General features: G+C 39.0%; 2 protein-coding genes across 4 annotated transcripts in view; both read left to right on the forward strand.

Annotated features, from left to right (window-relative positions):
* The first annotated feature begins 399 nt into the window (after window positions 1–399).
* Window positions 400–5,985, forward strand: LOC131981759 (thiosulfate sulfurtransferase/rhodanese-like domain-containing protein 2). The gene is made up of 9 exons (XM_059346207.1): window positions 400–796; window positions 1,652–1,941; window positions 2,049–2,157; window positions 2,713–2,832; window positions 3,137–3,242; window positions 3,386–3,501; window positions 3,753–3,911; window positions 4,447–4,585; window positions 4,692–5,985. Exons 1-9 carry the CDS (start codon window positions 665–667, stop codon window positions 4,925–4,927), a joined length of 1,407 nt encoding a protein of 468 aa, XP_059202190.1. The 5' UTR covers window positions 400–664; the 3' UTR covers window positions 4,928–5,985.
* Window positions 5,986–7,109: 1,124 nt separating this feature from the next.
* Window positions 7,110–21,296, forward strand: part of sec24b (SEC24 homolog B, COPII coat complex component) — a 30,552-nt gene continuing 16,365 nt past the window's right edge. For 2 of the 3 annotated variants that reach the window (XM_059346362.1, XM_059346363.1), the window contains exons 1-7: window positions 7,110–7,366; window positions 8,469–9,131; window positions 10,738–10,878; window positions 12,503–12,643; window positions 19,121–19,204; window positions 20,393–20,556; window positions 21,104–21,288. In XM_059346362.1, coding sequence (XP_059202345.1) covers window positions 7,273–7,366; window positions 8,469–9,131; window positions 10,738–10,878; window positions 12,503–12,643; window positions 19,121–19,204; window positions 20,393–20,556; window positions 21,104–21,288 — 1,472 coding nt within the window. In that variant the 5' untranslated portion in view covers window positions 7,110–7,272. The remainder of the gene's footprint in view (window positions 7,367–8,468; window positions 9,132–10,737; window positions 10,879–12,502; window positions 12,644–19,120; window positions 19,205–20,392; window positions 20,557–21,103; window positions 21,289–21,296) is intronic. The other variant, XM_059346364.1, reaches the window with a different exon arrangement.

Here is a 21,296-nt window from a genome sequence, read left to right on the forward strand (position 1 = left end):
TGAAAAGTGTATTAGGGGAGGCAGGGTGTTATGGTGATAGTAGAACAGAACAAGTAATTATAAGTAGACTAAGAATAGGGCACAGTAGGTTAAATAACACCCTTAATATAATAGGAAAACATGCAACTGGTCAGTGTGAGGGAGAGGGAGACAGTAGAACATGTGGTAACAGCGAGTAGTATAAAAGGCCTCTCCCTTTTCAAAGGATGGGGGTAAAGATGCAGAAGGCAGGTATAAGAGGAGAAAATTTCAAAAATATAATAGAAGGTGGGAAATCTAGAGAAGGGAGGAAAATCCTTTTGAGATTCCTTGCCACAACAGGACTAATTAAAAAATATAACAGAAGGAAAGTGTGAAAGAAGTTGTCCAGCTTTGTCCAGCAGATGGCGGTAGATGCAACGAAAAGGATGCCAACTGCCAATAAACACCAAAGAAGAAGAAGAATGCACGTTTGGTGACAGTTGGATAAAATGTATACATTCTCGTGTTTTAACGTTAAACGATTGATTTGATATTTATTAAGATTAGGTAAACAGTGAGTATCCTGGCGATGCACTACCCCTCCATGTTCATACTACAAAGCGAAAGTAGCTTCTTATAACTTAGATAAAGACTGTTTTCTAGCTAACTAAGTTGATAATATTTTTGAGAAGATCTTAAAATCATGGCAGCGGAAAATACAGCTTGCTCAGAGTTTATGGACTTGGAACTTGACACCTCTACATGTAATGGACTGAAACAAGAGCGACAACTTTCTGCCTCTCAAAGAAGGTGCTACAGTTTATGCAGGAGGAAGGTGAGTAACAACAGAAACGCTCTACGATCATCATCTAACTCAGGGGTGGGCAATTTAAATGCTGGAGGGGGGCCACAATTTTTTCATCGACACCACATACCACAGGGCCAAATATAGGACCGTGTACTTAACCAGATATGATGAAACTGCAGTTGTTTAACATATTTCATGCTCAAATTGCTGCATGGACATATACTTTCACTTGACAAGATTTCTGGAATTAAGATTATTAAATCTAGAAATAATTATTAATAATAATACAATTATTTTTAACAGTCCTATTTTAAACCTGTTTTCCCCATTTTGTTCCAAAAACATCCTTCATGATTCCTACACATTTCTTAAAATCATAGGAAACTTTCTATCCTCTTAATGAGAAAAAATCTTATGTTCTTATAGGATTTTTACTGTCCTATTGAAAATATGTTATTTAAAATTTGACATTGCATATATTTTTTAAGTTATCAGGAGACTTTTAGTTACTTTGACAAGGACAATCAATATTTAAAACCTATTTAAACCTATGATGTATTCTTGCAAAAGCATGTTGAGGTATGCAACACAATTTTCTGTCAAAATAACATATATTTTTCTAAATTATGCAGAACTCAATCTAGATTAGTAATCATGACCTGCTCACTCATGATAATCTATAGACCTTCCTGGGTTATCTTTACTTACTGGGTCATGATATCTTGAAAGAGACATTTATTATGATTATCACCATCATTATTATTATTATTATTATTATTAGAAGAAGAAAAAAAGCATTATTATTATTATTATTATTAATAATAATAAAAATAATAATAATAATAATAATAATAATGCTTTTATTCTTCTTCTCCTTTACAGTCATTTGCTGCCTTTGTGGCGTCCAAGCATAAAGACAGTCAGGAGGGAGGGAGCACATTGTGGTGCTGCTGTGGCCAGACCTTCAAGGAACACTCTGCTGTTCACAAACATGTGGCACACACTCATGATACTGAAATACAGCAGATCACATGTGCCACATATGAGCGTTTGTTAAGCCAGCTGGAGGAAGAACCTGAAACACGGCAGACGAATGAGTGTGAGGCCGAGCCGGTGGACATTTCTGCATGGATACCTGAAACTAGTCACATCTCTGAGGAACAACTTCAACGGTACCGATCGCATTTAGATTCTCCTGTCTGGGTTCAGTTGTCTGTTTTAAAGTCAAAATATGTCATTCATAAGATATTGATCATTTCATTGTAATTGTTCTTTTCAGGGGTCCCGGTAAGGTTCTACTGTATTATCGCTACTGTCAGGTTGAGGATCCACATGTCATCTGTGCCTGGCAGAAAGCTTTGTGTGAGAAGCTCCATTTGACTGGAAAGGTGAATGAATTCTCTCATTCTCAGGGTTCGTACGGGTGCTTGAAATCCTTGAAAATGCTTGAATTTAAACATATTTTCAAGGTTTAAAAAGTGCTTGGATTTTGGATAAAGTGCTTGTAAATGCTTGAAATTCTTACTGTATTTCTCTTGCAATCTGACTATATCCATCTACAGACTATAGATAATCACATGTTCAATGTAAAAAGAATGAGTAGCCTATTTGAAATGAATACCGTTTCTCCTAAAAGTGTAATACCATCACTGTTGGTATGGTTCAGTGAAATCTCCCCCTTTCAGTATGTAAGTACTCATCTAAAACATGCAATTTACAACAGGTGGATGATACTGGAAAAGCTTGAAAATTTACCTTGAAAGTCCTTGAAAAATGCTTGAAATTGACCACTGCTAAAGTGTATGAACCTTGTATTCTGTATCCAACTGAGATACTGCATAATGTTTACATTGGGAACAAGATAATGAAACATGTTTCTATAATTGTAAAAAAGGAACAAACATGTTGTTTATGTAAAAATATATAATAATCTTGTTTTTCAGGTGAGAGTGGGGACTGAAGGCATCAATGGAACAGTCGGTGGCACCAACACAGCCACTGATGTTTACATCAACGCAATGTGTTCACACCCTCTCTTCAACATGGATAAGGAGGATTTTAAGGTCAGGCTTGGATTTTTAAAAAAAACTCACTTTGCATGTTGTAGAATATGAAGATATGCCTTTGTTTATTAAACATGCATTACCTAGTAATTCTGAAAATGAATAGGCAACTTTAGTTATTTATTTTATGCAAAAACATTTCATGTTTCCAGTGTCTCAGATTTCAAGATTTACTGCTTTTCCTTTTAATAATTTCAATAATTAAAATGTATTTTGAGGTTTTATTTGATAAGTCACCGGTTACTTATCATTACTCAGATTTAGATTATTCATACAAATTGTTTGTGTGTGTGTGTGTGTTCAGACAAGTGATGGGGGCACAGACTGTTTTAGAGACCTAAGGGTCGGGGTCTATAAGGAAATTGTCCCAATGGGAATGGATCCTGATGCTGTTTCCTACCAACTGGCAGGTATTGTCTAACAATACTAGTGCTTTTGCTCTTAATACCACAATAAAAGTTTTTTTTTCTTTTTACGGCTATATAAAGCTGATTCTGTGTAGTTTTCTGTAAGAAGTTTTGATTTTGTTGTTGGTGTGTGTCCGACCACTCAGGAGTTCATTTGGAGCCGGAGGACTTTCATAAAGAAGTGGAGACTCTGTTGGCTAAAGGGGACGTGTGCAATGACACCATTCTGCTGGACTGCCGCAATTTTTATGAGAGCAGAATTGTAAGTAATAAATCAATTTTCCTCCTAAAACATTGGCTTACACAAGTTCCACATGCTACGTCGATTTAAAATCTGTAAAATCTTTGTTTAATTTACACCATTTCTGCCGTATTTACACCAGATGCATTATTAAAGAAATACTGTTGATCTTGTATCATTAACAATGGGTGGAAAAAGACAATTTCAACAGAATCAAACAGGACTAAAGCTAGGTTTTAATGACTGTCATTCTGATTATTTTATTATTCCAGGGCCAGTTCACTCAGTGTCTGGCCCCAAGCATCCGTAAATTCAGCTACTTTCCGGACTACGTTGACCAGAACCTCGAACTGTTCAGAGACAAGAAGGTGTTGATGTACTGCACAGGAGGGATCCGCTGTGAGCGCGGCTCTGCATACCTCCGCTCCAAAGTAAGATGACCTGTGTTCCATGTGAACTAAAGAATGCTATTTGGACTCTTTATTGAAGCAGATTATGGAACTGTGTTGTCGTGCAGTAACTCACATTTTCCACTAGAGGGAGCTGATTAGTTGTTGTCTGCTTGTGTCCTCGTAGTAACTGTTATTTAAAGCAAATGCTTAATGCAATTATGCATCCTAAAATCTTTGAGTGACCAAACTTCACAACACTGTATTCTACTTCGCAGTATTTCACAATAAATAAATAAGTTTACATTTAGAACCATTTACAATTAGAACCATTTACATTTAAATAAAGAATAAATCAAAATATTGATGTTAAAGGCCAATATCGTCTGATGATATCGACTGTCCATCCAATTTACATTAAAATATGGGATGGTTTTGGTTGCACAATGTCCTGTAAGCAAACCTTAATGCTTAGGAGGGGGCTTCAAATTCAAATTTTCAGCACAAAAGATTATTAAGATTACTTTCAATGTATGCAGGCTACATAGTAAATTCTTGATTACTGCCCTGTCTGTAGGATGTGTGTAAAGAGGTTTACCAGCTGAAAGGTGGAATCCACAAGTATCTGGAGCAATTCCCAGAAGGTTTCTATCGAGGGAAACTTTTTGTGTTTGATGAACGCTACGCCATCTCCTCCAACAATGACATCATCTCTGGTCAGTTTGTGCACAAAGGCCATTACCAGCATAAAACAAAATATAAAAAAATTGCCAACAGTATCAGAAAACGTAAACCAATAATTAATTCTGTGTCTGTGGTCAGACTGCAGGTACTGCGGCTCTCCCTGGGACCAGTACGAGCTCTGCTCCACCAGGTTCTGCTGTCAGCTGGTTCTGTCCTGTCTCGGCTGCAGACAGGACGGACACACCGCCTGCTGCCCCACCTGCCAAACCAAAGGACAGACTCAGAGTGAGGCATCCCCCGCTGCTTCACATCACAAAGAGGAGTGCGAGTGCACTGATGGACGTCCCAGAATCCCTCAGGATGTGAAGCGATGAAGAAATACTGCCTGCTGAGGGATACGTATCAAAATGAATAACTAGAATATGTGGAAGATGCCGAATGTATTTTAAAGTAATGATTATGTTTTATATGAATGTTGGGAATTAAGTCAGATTAACTGTTTCTAACTAGTTTTATTGGGAATACAGTCATCCATGAATCACATATTAGATGATGGATTGATTGATTGATTGATTCATTCATTCATTATCCTTTACTGCTTATCCGCATTCTGGTCGCGGGGGACTGGAGCTGATTCCAGCTAAAATTGGGCAAGAGGCGGGGTACACCCTGGACAGGTCTACATTAGATAATAAATCAGTTTATTCATCTTTTATTGAGAGAATGATAGAATATATCTGTGACTTTTATTACATGTATTTTGTGAAACTGGAAAAACTCACTAATGAAAGCTCAGCTCCAAGAGACGTGAGCTTATTTTCTGAGTGTGTGTGCGTGCGTGCGTGCGTGTGTCTGTTTTTTATCTTCTTCTTTTTTTTTTTATTTGTGCTTTTGCAATTATTTATATGAATTACATGTTACCTGTTTTATTTTCCCAAAATTGGCATAGTATCTCAGACCATTTTAAATGTAAGTAATTTGAAGTTATGCTGCATAAAAAATGGAAATACAGATAGACCAAAAACACAGTTTATCACATAATTGTCTTGTGCTCTAAAACCATGTTATCTCTGGTCAGAACAGGTTACTGAGCCTGCAGGTGTCTTTTAAACACTTTAAAAACCACAAGCAGCATCACATCTGTGTGTAAAGAATTCACCTCTGCAGACATGAGTAAAAACACATATCAATTTGAAACCATATAAATGCAGTTCTCGTGTAATAATAGGTGTACTGTTAGCTCTTAATTAAGCAGGTCGAAGCCTAAGGGATTTAAACATAATTTTACTGCTGTTTTACATCAAGGTACAAAGAAATGAAAGTATTCTGATAGTCCAAACTGACATTAGCTGAAGTCCGGTCTTATTTGGTAGAGACATATGTAATCCATTTTTGCCAATTTTCAATAAATACCTCTTTTTGTGTTCTTAAATTGAAAGTAATTCTTTCCATTTCAAAAAATGCTGTACACAATATCAATCCATTCATCTGCACTAGGTGCCTCCTTCTTCAGACATTTCTTCGTTATTGATTTCTTACAGGCCACCAGTAATATTTTTAGTAAATATTTATCTTTATTCCTCCACTCCAGTTCCTCTAGATCCACCAAATATCACAAATTGAAACAAACAGTTATTTTTGTTGAAAACACAGACTCTAGAATTTGATGTACTCTCAGATTAAGTATTTTTTCAATATCGTCACACTGTTAAAATAATCACCTAAATCATTTTTTGTCAATATTGTTTTTTTTTTTGCCTAAATCATCTCCTCATGACGCCGGCCACCTATGGTAAAATTGCCTACATCCTCAGTTGATCAGATCATGTGATTTTACCCCTTAAAGATCATCACTTTGATAATTTGCCACATTCAAGGGCATCAGATAAGAACCCAGTAAAGAAGAACTAGAGGGAGATTGTTCAGTTATCAGTTTAGTTTATCAGTGTTTTATTGTTGACACTAATATTGGTAACACTTTACTCTAAGATGTCTACAAAAGAGTGACATGAGCATGTCATAAACATGACATGGGATGTGTCATGAACATTAATGACACCTTGAAGTTACATTAATGCCCATGACACTTGTCATGTATGACAGGCTTGTGCGACTCTTATGTAGACACCTTCAAAATAAAGTGTTACCATATCTTGCTTAAGTCACAAAGGCATGTTCAAAAAATTGCCTAAGTCATTTATTTCTCTTAAGTTACATAATTTACACACAGTGTTATTACTATGCCAATAGTCATCATTTGTTACATCCTTTTTGAGTGAAATGATCAATAAATGTCATGTTACACTTTTGGTGAAGTGTTTTGTGTTTCCCTGCAAAACTTGAAAAAATGAGTTAGGCGATTATTTTAACAGGGTGACGATATAGTTATGTTTAATTATAGATAAAGTATTTTTTCAATATAATAATGCAATTGATAAATATTAAACACACATATATAGAAAGTCCAGCAGAGGGAGTGGGAGGACCACAGCAGCCGGGAGTCGGTTAAGACCCTCAACATCCAGACTGGAAGCTTCAGCTCCCAGCCGAGCCGAGCCGAGCGGACCTGGCCAGGCTGCCCGGGTCTTCACCGACCAGCAGCGACCTCTCTGCCGCATTTTCTGAAGGGGGGAGAACACCCAGGCTTCAGGGACAGTGCCGCTCATGTGTATTTACCCACCCGTGTATCTGTGGGCTTAAAGGACGGGAGGACCGAGCGATGTCTGCGCCGGGTTTCACCAACCTGAACAGCTCCGTCAGCTACAGCCAGAGCTCAGCGTCGAACGGCGGAGCGGCGCCCCGCTACCACAACGGTAACAGGCCGGATGGTTCCATTAGCCGGCTCGCTAGCGTTAGCATGCTAGCGGTAACAGGCCGGATGATGCGATTAGCCGGCTCGCTAGCGTTAGCATGCTAACCCGCTGGGATGTTAGATGGTTTGTGTCAGGCGCTGAATGTTTAATTTTTTACACCTAATCTCTGGTATTAATCGTAAAAGGAAACATTGATTTATACATAAACGCGTAAACTCGACATAAACTGACGGCTTTAGCTAATGCTAGTTAGCTGCTAATATAAAAGCTAACCTAACTATTGAAGCACCAGAAGAGATGGCTAACGATTAGCACTAGCTTATAATGCTAACTTTTTTTTTTCAATGCTTCATTGAAAATTACAAAAATAAACATTTCTGGCACGTTTTTCACAGTACATACCTTGCATAAGTGCAGAGAGAATGCTAGGTGAACATCAATCAACAGTTAAAGTTATTATAATAACATCAATATTGTAAATTCAGAGCAGTTGAAAAAAATTAAAATAAATACAAAAATTAGTAGATAAAAATAAAATGCATATAAAACAGTCTAAATGTTTCAATAAGGGGGATTCGAATTCGCTTTAACTGTTCATTTCAGTGGGAAATTTTTTCAAGATATATCATTTTTGTGCCTTTGTTATTGTTGGAATTTTTAGAGATTTTAAGTACAATTTGAATTAATTCATGAAGCCAATAAATTTAGGACATGATTTCATAACTATATTCTTGTGGATGAAAAATGTTGCTAATGCTAACTTATAACGATGGCTATAATAAGTGTGAGCAAGATAAAAAGCAGTGTGACAGATTTCGCACCACTACTTCATAAATTCCACATTATTTTTAACCTCTGATAATCAACCAGTTGATTGAATCTAGGCTGAAATAATGTATTATTTTGCTGTGGCTGTGCTGTCAGGGATGCTAACCGGGTATTAACCCTCACTGCTGTAGTAGTAACAGCTGCTGATGAAGCTTGTTGTTCGCAGCTACTGATAACCTGTGTTCAATGCTTTATTTGGGAGCTGTTATGGAAGCACAATTTATTTTTTTAAAGTAGTTGTGGATGCACTTGACCACCCCTTCCCTCTTTTCAGGTCCAGTACAGACATACCAGTCCATGCATCCAGCTACAGGCTGCTATGGAGCCCCACCTCAGCAACAGAGCTACCCCACCATCCCTGCCCACTCCACTCCTGTTCCCAACAAAGCACCTATCACGAACAGTGCCCACAGTGCTAACTACTACCAGAGCAACCATCAGCAACAGCAGCAGCAGCAGCACCTCTCTCAGCATCATGTAGCACCCTCCCCATACAGTGCTCCCTCAAACTCTGCTCCTCCTTCTCAGCCATATGCCACCCTCCCTTCTTCAGCACCACCGCCATCAAATGCCCACTACAACCAACAGCCATTCCAGCAGCAGCAGCACACACCGTATGCCACTCCAGGATCCTACTATGGACAGCAGACATACCACCCTCCCCCAGCACAGCACTCTCAACAACAGCAGCAGCAGCAGCCCAGTTTGGTGCCTGCACCAGCTGGCGCCCCTGGAGCTCCAGTCTACCCAATTGTTTCGTACCCTTCTGCACCAGGAAGTAGCCAATACGGCACCCTGAGTTCCTCCCAGAGCACCTCCACACATGGAGTCATGCCCACCCAGATGAGTGCACCCCTGCATCAATACAGCACCTCTGGGTACAGTGCGGCTCCTCCTAGTCAGCTTGCGCCGACAGTCAATGGTCAAGGAAGCACAGGTATGTGTGAATGATTAATTTAGTTGATCAGATGCTGGCTGGAAAACATTCCTTACAACTTGACTATTAGTCCAGATATGCAATTGATATGAGAAGCACCCTGTTGCTGTATTGTTCAGGATCAAGCGTAATAAGGAGTAATGGTATTATTTGAATGTTTTGCTGTCAACAATTTGATAATTTACATTTTCACGTTTGTTTTTTCCAGGTCTGTGTCACTAAATATAGCTTTCTATTGTGTAACTTTCTCGATCTGTGTGTGTGTACTCAGATTTGTAAATGTTACTCTTCTATAATCCAAATCTGTATTTAGATTTGTGTATTGAGTTTGTTGAGATTTGAAATCTGAATTTTCACCTTTTTAAATATCTGATTACACACACCCAGACTCTAAATACACATTTACAGATTACTGTACACATTAACAAATTTCAGTCCACATTTTGAGATTATTTTATGCATTTACACGCACACAGATTAAGATACAGTTGCATGACTCTCTACACATATTTGCAAATAGTTCTGCTATAATAATGGCCCCATGGATTTCAAATTAGCTACAGAACAAAAGTGTCATAGTCTTTTACCTTTTTCTCAAGTCAGTTATCTTGAGAAGGCATGGCTAAAAGGAATAACCTGTTTTGCACCTGCTATGCACCTACCTGTGCATGTAAATTCAAAAACTAAGCATCCAGCATCCCTAGAAAGTTAGGCAATGGTCACACTTGTCTTTTAAAGGCTTTTGTCATCCAGTTATGCCAGGGTGCATTAATGTCAAGCCTGTCTGCTCCAAGATTGGATCTTGCTCCCATTGGGATCTGATCAGTCAGACCACATGCCGTGCTGACCTGACCTTGAGTTCGGATCTCAGTGAGGTGTGGACCCCACGTGGGCACAATCCGGACAGTTTATCAAATGTAGGTCTCACATGGGACGTCACACGGGAGTTCCTCTCCTGGGCGAGAGCGAAGGGAAGAGATCCCCTGACCAATCTTCACAAATGAGACGAGAGGGATTAAACACAGTGGTTCGGTTCTGGTGATGCAATCACAGACCTCATCCCCGGAGCTGGAGCACAGCTGAGACCTGCTGTCTTATAGCTCTGTGCTTTGACACCACTGTGTGTTCAACCTAAACTTGACAGCAGTTATAGCATTAATCACCGCACTCCCTTGCTCTCTCCTCAACAAACCATGTCTCTTGCGGTCCTGTCACCATTACAAGATGAACAAAATATAAAGAAAAGAAGACTCAAGTGCCATTTTGAAGGAGTATATAGGAATATATCAGATGCCTATTCTTTCAGGCAGGTTGCATTGAAGTGTCAAGTGTGATCACACATATGTGGACACATGGAGTTCTGATCCGCAGCATCTGATCACAAGTCGCATCGAAAAGACAAGTATAACCAAGGTCTTGGTTGTAGAGTTGAGAATACTGCCAAAAGTCAAAGGATGTTTGATTGGCGGCTTTTATTACTTTTAATGGTGTGTCAAGCTCTTGTACATCCGGAATGTCAGTCTTAGATCTTTGTTTACACAGACCTTCATTTTCTTGTTTGAAATTTCCCTACTCTTTGTGTTTTTTTTTTGTTCCTTGCTGCCAGTCCACCAACACTATGACCAAAGCCACCAGGCTTCTCTGAACTACGACTCCTATGGCGGGGTGATACACAGCAGTGGTGGCACAGACGGACCGCCCTCAGGAACCCCCTCCACTTCAGTCCATTCCTCGCCGGGCCACCAAGGTAACAATGACTATTAAATGTTAGTTGTTTGTTTTTTTAAGATGCTGACACAACACATACACAAAAAGATGAATCAGCATTGTTACTGCTCTACAGTGCTGCTAGTCTCGATGAATGCCAGCTTGTAAAATTAAGTAGTTGAATGTTAGAGTGGGCTTTATTTATTTATGTATGTGTGTATGTTTCTGTATGTACAACAGTGGATGTTGCAACAAAATATGAGTTACAGATGTTTTGAAATAATCCTTTAAATAGTTAAAACTTGTTTTTCAAGTTTGCTCAAGTGTTGAGCCCCAGAACACTTAAAAGGTCAAAATGAAACCATTTCCTGTTTTTTGTTTCACTGCCTGCAGAAGAAACTCCACACCAGTGCAATAGTTTCCAAAGGTGTCCTTTCATTTGTATTTTGGTCGAAATTTGTGTTGAAGCGAAATCATTTTCTAATCTGCTTCATTTTGGTGTTTGAACACAAAGTCATAATAAGAAAAATGTTTGTTTTGCTGTGCTTTGGTGCCTGTTGTTTTTGTCTTTTCTGGTGCAAAGTCTTCAACAAGCCATAGTGTAGGTGTACAGTCTGAAAAATCTTGCTGTCAATTTGCAGTGTGTGAATAGTTTACATGGTCACATCTGCATGTTGTGTGAGCAGCTGATTACGTGTGGTACATTTCCAGACACAAACACACACATACACACACTTTCATATGTGCAAGTGTGTGTATTTATACAAATGTGAGGGTTTCAAGTTGGAGCTTACAGGCCAGCTGTTGGTTTATCTTGTTTGTGAGCTGTGAAGTTTTCCACTGTAATCTTAGCAAGTTAAGACGAAATGACTCTTGCACCAGCTCCATTTGCATTTAATCATAATTTGGTTTGCAAAAAAAACAATTGACTTTGAAGCTTTGTGTGGTCTCACCACAAAGACAGAAATTACTTCTTACGAGGTGCTGAAAGTCACAGAGAACCAAACCTTTCTCTAGATTTTTCACCCTCTGTGGCTGGTAAAGTGTATGCCTTAATCAGTTTCCTCTATCCCAGTGATAGTACAGGTAGCCTCAGGCAACATATTATACAATAGCAAGAAAATAACAGCTCAAGCAAAGGACACACCTCTTTAATAGGCAGACTAAAAGGCACGCTTTGTTGTTACATGTTCACTTTGGGATGCCGCGATCTGATCTCAAAGATTGAGACCGATCGAGGTATATCTTCTGTGGAATCAGGGTTGTGCATGTTCAAAGTTTTAAGCTTTCTTCCAACTTCTCAGGTGACCATTAAAATGTTACTGGTTTCTTGTAGAGTTAATGGTAAGCAATGCTGTGCAACTCAGCTTGTTGCAAAACAAGTTCACCTTCTCTCATTGCCAGAAAAATTACAAATATCTGGCCCTTTTTGAAATATTCTGGAGGGTCTAGGATTGTTATTGGTCAAAGCAAAGATCATCATTATTGGTCTTAGAGGTAGTTTGTCTAACAAAATGGGGAAACCACCAGCTACTTTAATGCACACTTAAGCACACATGATATGGACTGAAGTTTTCTACCTGACCTCCACCGCTCTGTCTGCTGTCAGTCACCCAGCCTTGACAGTTTTCTTCTGTACCTTTCCCACTACCCCCTTCCAACAGGCATGCAGTATGGATATGTTGCTAATAGTGGAGCTAGCTCTGCCTCTGCCACCACCTCAGGCCCAGCCGCTGCCCCCTCGTCATCCAGCTCTGAGGATGATGATGATGAGGAGGAGGAGGAGGAGGAGGATGAGGAAGCAGGTCTGCTTTAGCTTTTACCTCCCCAGAACCCATTAATTACCAGTTTCTCCATCCCTCATACATTCACTCAGCTCTGTCCTAAACCTTCCCATGGCCATTAAAAACCTAAACTCATTTTAACCATTTGTGCGTATCATCTCCTAACCATGCAACGTCACTTTTAATGTCTACCGCTCTCCTCTCCTGTGTCACTTCTGCTCTACGTACCAACAAGCTTAATCAGTTTGCCGCTCATCATCCATACTTTCCCCTTTCTGAAAGGCTAATCAGATTTTTCCCTCTGCTCTCCTTCTTGCTGCCTCCTCAACAGCTTTCCAAAGTTCACTCAGTACTCACCATCTTTCCCCTCTCACAGTCATCAGTGCTGAATCATCTTTTAAATCTGTGTGCTCTGTTGCTCTGACACTGAAAACTGACATGATATCTTATCTCTTGGAAAGGTGAGACGTAAGTGGGTTAACATTTTGGTTCATCTTTGAAAGCTTTGGCTGTTATATATGATATAAAGATACCCCGTACCGCTGTTCTGAATAATGCACATTCTATAGTTTTGAACAGGTTTGGGAACACCAGTGACACCACAAACTAAAAACTCCCTGGCTCCCATAAGGTTGCACCCGGAGGTCTGGAATTTTATACAGATGTGATTAAGAGGATGCAGAATGTATGTGCTGGTTAGCAGAATTGTTACAAAAATCATGTCCTAGTTATTGTTATTTGGATATGACTTATTACAGATAAGGACCAAAAATATTTTATTTAGCCATGTTTAAATGGATGGCATTTAGGTTGTGTTTTAGCCGCCTTCATTCAACAGGCATGTTTTCAGAAACTTGATGATGTTGTTTGAGCATGTAAACAACATGTTAATGACTGTTTACAGTATTTGTGTGACAATGAAGCCCAAAGAAAACTGATAGGCGAGTCATTAAACCTTATAGGGAAGATCATTTTTCTGATTGTTCAACACTACATGAATGAAGCACATGTGCCCTATCGCGCAATGCTAACAAAAGTGAAAACTAATCTGCCCTGTGATTTCGATGAACGTCAGAATTCAATGGGTTCTTCCTTGGTCCATGCAACACCCTTCCACCAAGTTTCATGAGAATTGGGCCAGTAGTTTTTTCATAATCCTGTTCACAAACAGACAAACCTAAAATAGAGTCTCTTTGGTGGAGTTTAAGAGATGGTAGCTGGTCACAGGTTTTGCTCTCAGTGAAATAAATAATGGTTCAAATAAGTAATTTAAATAATAATTAGCTGCAACCCTAAAATTGTCCACCATAAAAATGCTTCTGATTGTTTGTTACTGTAATGTCTATATGTAACACGAATATAATAACATTTCCTTGCTTGAAAATAACATTTCATACACTACTAAGGATAACTTTTGCTCTAAAAAAATGATTGAGGGCCCAAATGTGGGTCGTAGATTTTCTTTCATTGTGCGATACTAAAATCCAAGCAGACTCTCCTATCACATTAGCAAAGTGTAAGTAAATTGATGGAATAGACCTGATTGGGGTATCTAGAACGGTTTGCAATAGCTGCCTTTAAACACATGCATATTTGATCAGATAATCAGCAGGATTATTTCAAAAACGTTCAAGAAGTCTGTTTTTGATAGTACAGAATGTTTGTGTTGTTCAGGTAATTGTACTTGGACTATAACATTGAATCTAATCTGAAAGGCTTGTCTACATTATGAGAGGGAAAAATGATAGCCTGTTACCTCTGCCTAAATATATTTATTTGGTCTTATTTATAAAGTATTGAACATGTGTAAACATAACATGTGAAATGTTACTGAAAACGTATTATGCTTTCAAAAACGTGCAGAAAATAAACACTGGCTGGCTTACCCATTCAACATAATGTAAGATGATGCAGAAACGGCAGTAAGAATGGTCCAAAATGTTTTATTTATGCACAAATTAGCATGATATCATTTGTAGATGAGGGCTTCTGAGAATTCGGTCATGATGGTTTGTTATTCTTAAAAATTGGGTCCAGAGAAAAAAGTTTTGGAAACAGTACTGTAGCGTGCTGGGTTTTAACAGCCTCATGCATATGTGTGTTATGTACCACTCAGGTGTTCTGCTGATGACGATCCCTCAGGAGCTGTGTCATCAGCCAGAGGTTAACAAGTTTTTAAATATAGCTACTCCCCTGCCAGCAGGTGCAGGCTCTGTGTGTACATGTTTGCTGACTTGCCTGCTCCCCATGAGAGAGCACAGGTGACTGACTGCACACTGAGCTCTCATTTACACCTCTTAATAAAAAGAGGAGCTTGTTTTAGCTTTCCACTTTGCACCTCGTAATCTCTTAAACTCTCCCCGGTCTCTCACAGGTCGTTCACTGCAACAAAATGCCAGTTGTTGATTTCTTGCTGCCGTGACGATATTTGAATCAGATGCTTATCTCTTTATGGCACATGTATTCAAAATAACATAACTAGTCATCTAGTGTCACATGTAATGCTTTGCATCAGGTATAACTCTTTAATAACTTAAATAAACTTAAAAATGTATATCATTCAGGACTGCAAATAATTAGTTTTCATTATGATTTAATTTGGCGATTATTTCCTTGATTAATCTTTCGATCTATAGAGTATTAGAAAATAGTGAAAAAGGTGTGTTACAATTTCCTAAAGCCCAAGCCAACATCTTCAAAGTTGCTTTTTGCTTGATACTGTGCACGGTTTTGTGCCTGCTAAACCTGCATAAATAAGACATAAACAAACCATGTCATTCTGAAAGTAGGAATGGTGTTCTGAGGTGCTCCTATGCTATTTGCATCTATTTACATTAGGTAATATGCTTTCATTTGGCACGAAATTTCCCCCTTTTCATGCAAATGCGCTTCATGGCAAAAAAACCCAGCTCACAAAGATTGGTGCGTATAGCCGCACGATTACAGTGACATTATTAGCGCCTTTAGAGAGTTTGTTCTAATTTATAAGCAGTGTCCATCACTTCTAATGATGCAGTCTTCTTTTACAGTCTGAAGGTGACAGAACTGACAGACTGGGGTAATAAATCTGTTTGTTATTTGGACAATTTGAGGAATGCCTCAGCACCTCGTTGGTCAGGACCTGGAGTTTGCGGTCTGGAATTGTAATTTTTATTTTTCTCTGAGGCATTGTTCTGCCTTCTATGTTCTTGGCACAAAGGCAACATTTATACTGTTCCACACGGATAATTGCAATTGGGGCTGTTAACGTTGGCACAATTCAAGGTGCCATCAGCAGCCACAATCATTTCTTTGTTAATCTGTCAGTTTACAATGACATTAGACACAGAAAATCAGTAAATCCTCAAGTTAGAAAATCTGGAGCCATCGAATTGGCGTCTTTTTTTGCTAGTAAAAATAGCTGCACTCATGATGGTTTTAAGTAAAGCAATCTCATTCAAATCACCAACAGTGGTTTGCTTTCTTGATCTTACTGTGTCGTCGTATTCAAACCTGCTGAGTCACCCTGCAACTAGTGCAACAATGATGAAAGTCATGTCAATTGAATGACATGAGATGTACTTGTTGTCAAGGCAGTGCAGTGGCAAGTCTGAGGTGATTGTTAAAGCACAATGTCTTTCTCCACTGCTTGTAGATAATCAGATCAGTGTCATTTGTTAGAAACGGACTGGAATGGAGACACTGTCAGCCACAGTATGAATGGAGCTTTAATTATCAGTAATCAGACTTGGCAACAGCCTGGGGGCAAGCAGAGTGATTAAAAATATTAAGACCAACAGTTCAGGCTTAGAAAAAAAAGGAAATTGAAAACTGCTGCAACTAGGAAACTCTTACTATGAACACATTTGTTTCACTCTTATAACCCCTGATAGAATCCCCTTTATTAGTCTATGGGGAAGAGGAAGACGAGGAGGTGTCAGAAGAAGAATCTCTGAGGAGTAGGAAGAAGGCTAAGCTGTCCTCCTCTTCCAGAGCAGATAATCCACTAGTCTGCTGCTCCGATTTAGTCGGAGATAATTGGATCCCGTCCTGTCCAATGAGCTGCCTGCCAGAGGCCTGTCGTGTCTTGGTTTGCTGTCGTTGATCCCTCCTTTTGGCCCATATGGATTAATGGCTTCATTCAAATATTCTACTCTTGTAATCCATCTGGAAACCCCACTCACTATTGGATATAAGGGGGAAAAGTTGGGGGCTGCAATAGACCATAAAGTATCTACAAGACTTGCTTTGTTAAGATTAGTTTTGCCTTTATTTGGTCAGGTACAAAAGAGAATCAAACAGGAAATCAGCCAGTGTTATGTTATAAATATGGCTCTGCTGCAACTCCAGCAGATCATTGCTAACTAAGAAGTATGGGAAATGGTTATTCTAGGCAAAGGTTGTTTTTAGTGTCAAATCCTGGCTACTTTAAGGTTTCTAAAGGGGCAGTGCATGAAACGCTACAGTGCTTTGAAGAAACTGGATCACTTGTATCCAAAGCACGATCAGGCAGACGAAGAGTGGCTACACCACCAGAAGATCGATACATCAAGCTTAGATCCCTGGGAGATAGAAAAGCAACTTCATCACAGATACAGAATCTGCTAAATAAAGAACTCAGGAATCAGCAAAAGTACTGTCAGAGAGGCTGTCTCGTAGTGTTCTCAGAGGACGAGGGGCAGATTCTAAAATGCTTCTCTGGAGGCAAAACCAGGCCAAGTGCTCGTGGTTGGCTGAAAAATGCCAGCATTTAACAGTGGAGGACTGGAAAGAAGTCATGTTAAGTGGTTAATCTAAATTGGAGATTTATGGCAGAAACTGAAGGGTGTATGAGAGGAGACAAACCAGAGACAGAATCCTACTGCAGTGTATCAAACATGGTGGGAATATTTAAGTCTGGGGGTGTTTTGCATACTCTCGGTTTGGACACCAAGTCATGCATGTTATAAAGACAGGAGTCATACAAAGTCGTTAGGAAATGCTTGATTCAACCTTTATATTTTTCAAGGTTAGGACTAGCTTGAATTTGAATGAATCCTACTTAAAAAGTGTTGTTTTTTACAAAATCTGGTCTTTGACAGACAAAATGCCTCATGCCTCAAATGCCTCGTAAACCGAAAGGTAGAGCTCGACAGATGTATCTGTGCACTGATTTATCAGCCCATATATTGCCTATTATAAACATATTGCTCTTTATCAGTATATCCATTTATGTTATATGAATATATATATATATATATGTATAGGAACAGTTTTTATACAGTACGTAAAGCAGAAAACAAAACTTGGGGTGATTTAGAAATGGTGGCTATGGATTTATTTATTTATTTAATTCTGTCAGCAATTGACACTGAACATAAGGTATTGATGTTTATTTATTTTATTTCTATTTATTTTCTGAATCATCATTTGTAGAATTGGATGACAATGCTATGCATAGTATAATATTAGATATTAATTAAACTTTTTTTTTAGAAAGTAGCCTTCTGAATACTTTTACAAGTTATGTTGGTGCCAAATCCTCATAGATATTATATTCTATATGTCTATAGTTATTCCACTGGCAGATATAGTATGTTGAAATATACTATATAATATTTATAGTATAGAAGGGTAAGGGTAAAAATCAGATGAACCCAAACCCAGCTTTAAATAAAGTGTTATGAAAACATACAAAGTTACAATTACATTAAGTGACATTTGATTAAGGTGGATATAAAGGAATTCTTTAAACTTTGAACCTTACCTTGAGAGTGCTTGAATTTTTACTCCTCAAAATCTGTAGGAACCCTGCAGAGAAAATGTCTGATTGTGTATGAGAAGTAAAGTGTGAGTAGATGAGAGAACTGAGGGTTGTAGAGAGAGAGAGAGAGAGAGAGAGAGACACAGATGATGATAATGAGTGCTGTTCTGTAGCCATCACATAATCTTTGTAATCTTTTGCCATTTTCGTGTTTCTTTCCTCCATATTTTTCCTCCACTCCCTCCATGTTTTATATCCTCAGAGGCCTGTACGCCAGCTTGCTCAAGACTTAAGTGCATCTTTTCATCATGTCTTCTTCCTGTGTTCACAATGCCTCTTCTCTCTCTCTCTCTCCTTCTTTCTCTGAGGCCTGAGGGAGTCCAAACACAGCCTCTTCATGGCCAAACAAAGAGAAACTACTTTTTATTCCCTTTAATGTTTCTTCTTTTGTTCTTTCCCTCCTCTTCTTTCATTTTTTGTAGTCTTGACCCCCTTTGTTTCGATCCTATTGACTTCATTTAAAGTTGCAACGTCACTTTTTGATCATTTTTATTTTTCAACCTTTTTTGCCCGCCTGTCTGACTTGTTTTTGTTTTGCTTCCTAAGTTAGACTTTGTTCTGTTGTGCTTTTTTTGTTTTGCTGTCCCCATGGGTCCTTGTTAAAGTATATTAATTTAATTCTTTACTCCTCCAGATCTCTCAACTATTCTTTGCTTTTATATACTTCAGTTTTTAATTCTTTCATGTGTTTCACTCGTTCTCTGTGCATCTCTCAGGTGGTGACACTTCCTCTTCCTCCACTGGCAGTGCCTCTCCGGTGCCCAACAGCTATGATTCCCTGGAAGGGGGCAGCTATCCAGGTATGTTTTGATCACATTCACCTAAGTAACAGGCATACACATTAATTTATGCTGTTCACCAGGGTCGTCTTTGTAATTTCATAAAGTCTTCTGCTCTTATTGAGAGTAACCATGATCCAAAACCGTAAATTACACTGCCATTACTTTTGTTAACATCACATATAGACGTGTATCAAAAGGGTAAATGATAAGCAAAATTTCTGAAAATATATTATTGTCTGTAACTGCAATTTTAGGATTTTAATCAAGTTTAACAAGAGAAAATGTGTCATGTGACATATTGATGTGGTGACATACCCTGAGCAGATTATGATTGAGATGTATTAGAGCACCACCTACTGACCAATCAATTCTTTGGAATATCAATAATAATATAGATTCTCAATAGAGGAATGAATTATCTGTGAGATACTTGAGCTGTATGTTGGAGTTGTGCACGAACAGTCCGACAGTGCTATAATAATACAGTAAGTTTGCACACAGTCTGCAACTTTTTGCCAGCTGTCCTGTCTGAATTTAGTAGCTGTAACAGTGTTTGTTTTAGCCTGAATTATGTGTTTAACTTGATTGCATCTGTTTAATATTATAGTTTGCGCTTAGTTTGTAAATTAAAGCAGACTTGTCCATGTTTGCGATTGGTCAGATGCTGCAAAAGGGCCAGATTGGGAAAGCCTGGGATTACTTAAAGAGTTTATTACCACAGTTGTAGGATTGCTTGGTTTGCTTTTGGTTGTTAGGTCTAGTGAAGTCAGATAACTAAAAGAAATCCTGGGTATGTTGAACATGCTTTGTAGTACAGGGCCCTGGACAGTGAAAAAGGGGGCAGAAAAGCATAACAAAATAAACAATTGCAGAAAACAACAAACTGAGTATATGCAGCCAAATAACAAAAACATTTCTGCTTCAAAAGCAAGTTCAACAAGTAGATATGGGGGAGGTGGTGTTTTTCTGCAGTGAAATGATGATGAGATGCACTTCTCAATTTATATAAAAGCCTGTGATGAAAATGGGACACACACATACAAATACACACACACACACACACACACACACACACACACACACACACACAGACATTGACCACAGAAATATTTTATCTCCAAAATGCACGACACAGCCACACTGACCTTTACTCTCGTAATCGGGTTAAAACCAACTGTCTTTAATGCTGAACTCTCTCCTGTCCAGATTCCATGCCGCCCTCCAACGATATGACCAACCAGGCGGCGCCCTATGGGAGCTATCATTATCCCAGCATGCAGCCGGCCTATCAGCAGGGGGCGGCCTCTCATGCTGACGCATCCTCTACTCTTGACCCATACAGCCAATCAAGCTACCAGCAGTACCCCCAGGTGAGGCCACGGCTTGAATTAAATACATGCTGGGAATGCATTTTGTTGCTGTTGATGCGATTATTTTCAACCATATCTCAATTTTTGGAGGTCTGCTGTCATTGACTCCTCTGGTTGGAGAAACAACCAAACCAGTTTATGATCCTTTTAACAGTGATTGTTCCATATTGTACAGTCAACAGTCTTACTGCACTATTGCTCTATATTGATACATTTCAGCTTTTTTTTTTTCTTCAAGCCAAAGCCTTACATCTGCAGCTTTCCTCTTATTCATAAAGCTTAATATCCAGTTTCAGCTCATTGTTTAGCTGTCCAGCCCACTACTTTATTGTCTTGTTTCACTTACACCACTCTCATAGTGTTGTTTTCCGTCAGAGCAGGCAGCTGTTTTCAGTAAAAAAAACAACAACAAAGCTCTTATTATATTCTCTTCAGGAATTGGTAGACACTATAAACGGAGCTAAAAGATCATATGATCATATTGACACACCAGTCCTGATTTATCACAAGAGTAAAACTCTTCTATGTCTCTGCTCTTCCTCTGCAGCCGTTCCCAAACCTGTCCCAGCTGTCTGCAGCACTGGGGGGGCTGAGCGGGGTGCCGGAGCTGGAGGTGGAGGCCCTGAGGCCGGTCAACCTGCTGCAGGAGAGGCACCTGCTGCCCCCCAGACCCCTTGAGGCTCCTGAACCCAACCTCAGCCCTGACCTTAAGAAGGTCAACTGTAGTCCACAGTGAGTAA

This window comes from Centropristis striata, chromosome 12 (assembly GCF_030273125.1).
Source record: "Centropristis striata isolate RG_2023a ecotype Rhode Island chromosome 12, C.striata_1.0, whole genome shotgun sequence".
NCBI classification, from domain to species: Eukaryota; Metazoa; Chordata; class Actinopteri; order Perciformes; family Serranidae; genus Centropristis; species Centropristis striata.

What these genes read in the sequence shown, in the direction of transcription:
- LOC131981759 (XM_059346207.1), top strand. Translation starts at nt 665, where the DNA reads ATGGCAGCGGAAAATACAGCTTGCTCAGAGTTTATGGACTTGGAACTT. An exon ending in TGGATAAGGAGGATTTTAAG is followed by an intron (nt 2,833 to 3,136) that starts GTCAGGCTTGGA and finishes GTGTGTGTTCAG; the next exon opens with ACAAGTGATGGGGGCACAGA. An exon ending in CTGCATACCTCCGCTCCAAA is followed by an intron (nt 3,912 to 4,446) that starts GTAAGATGACCT and finishes CCCTGTCTGTAG; the next exon opens with GATGTGTGTAAAGAGGTTTA.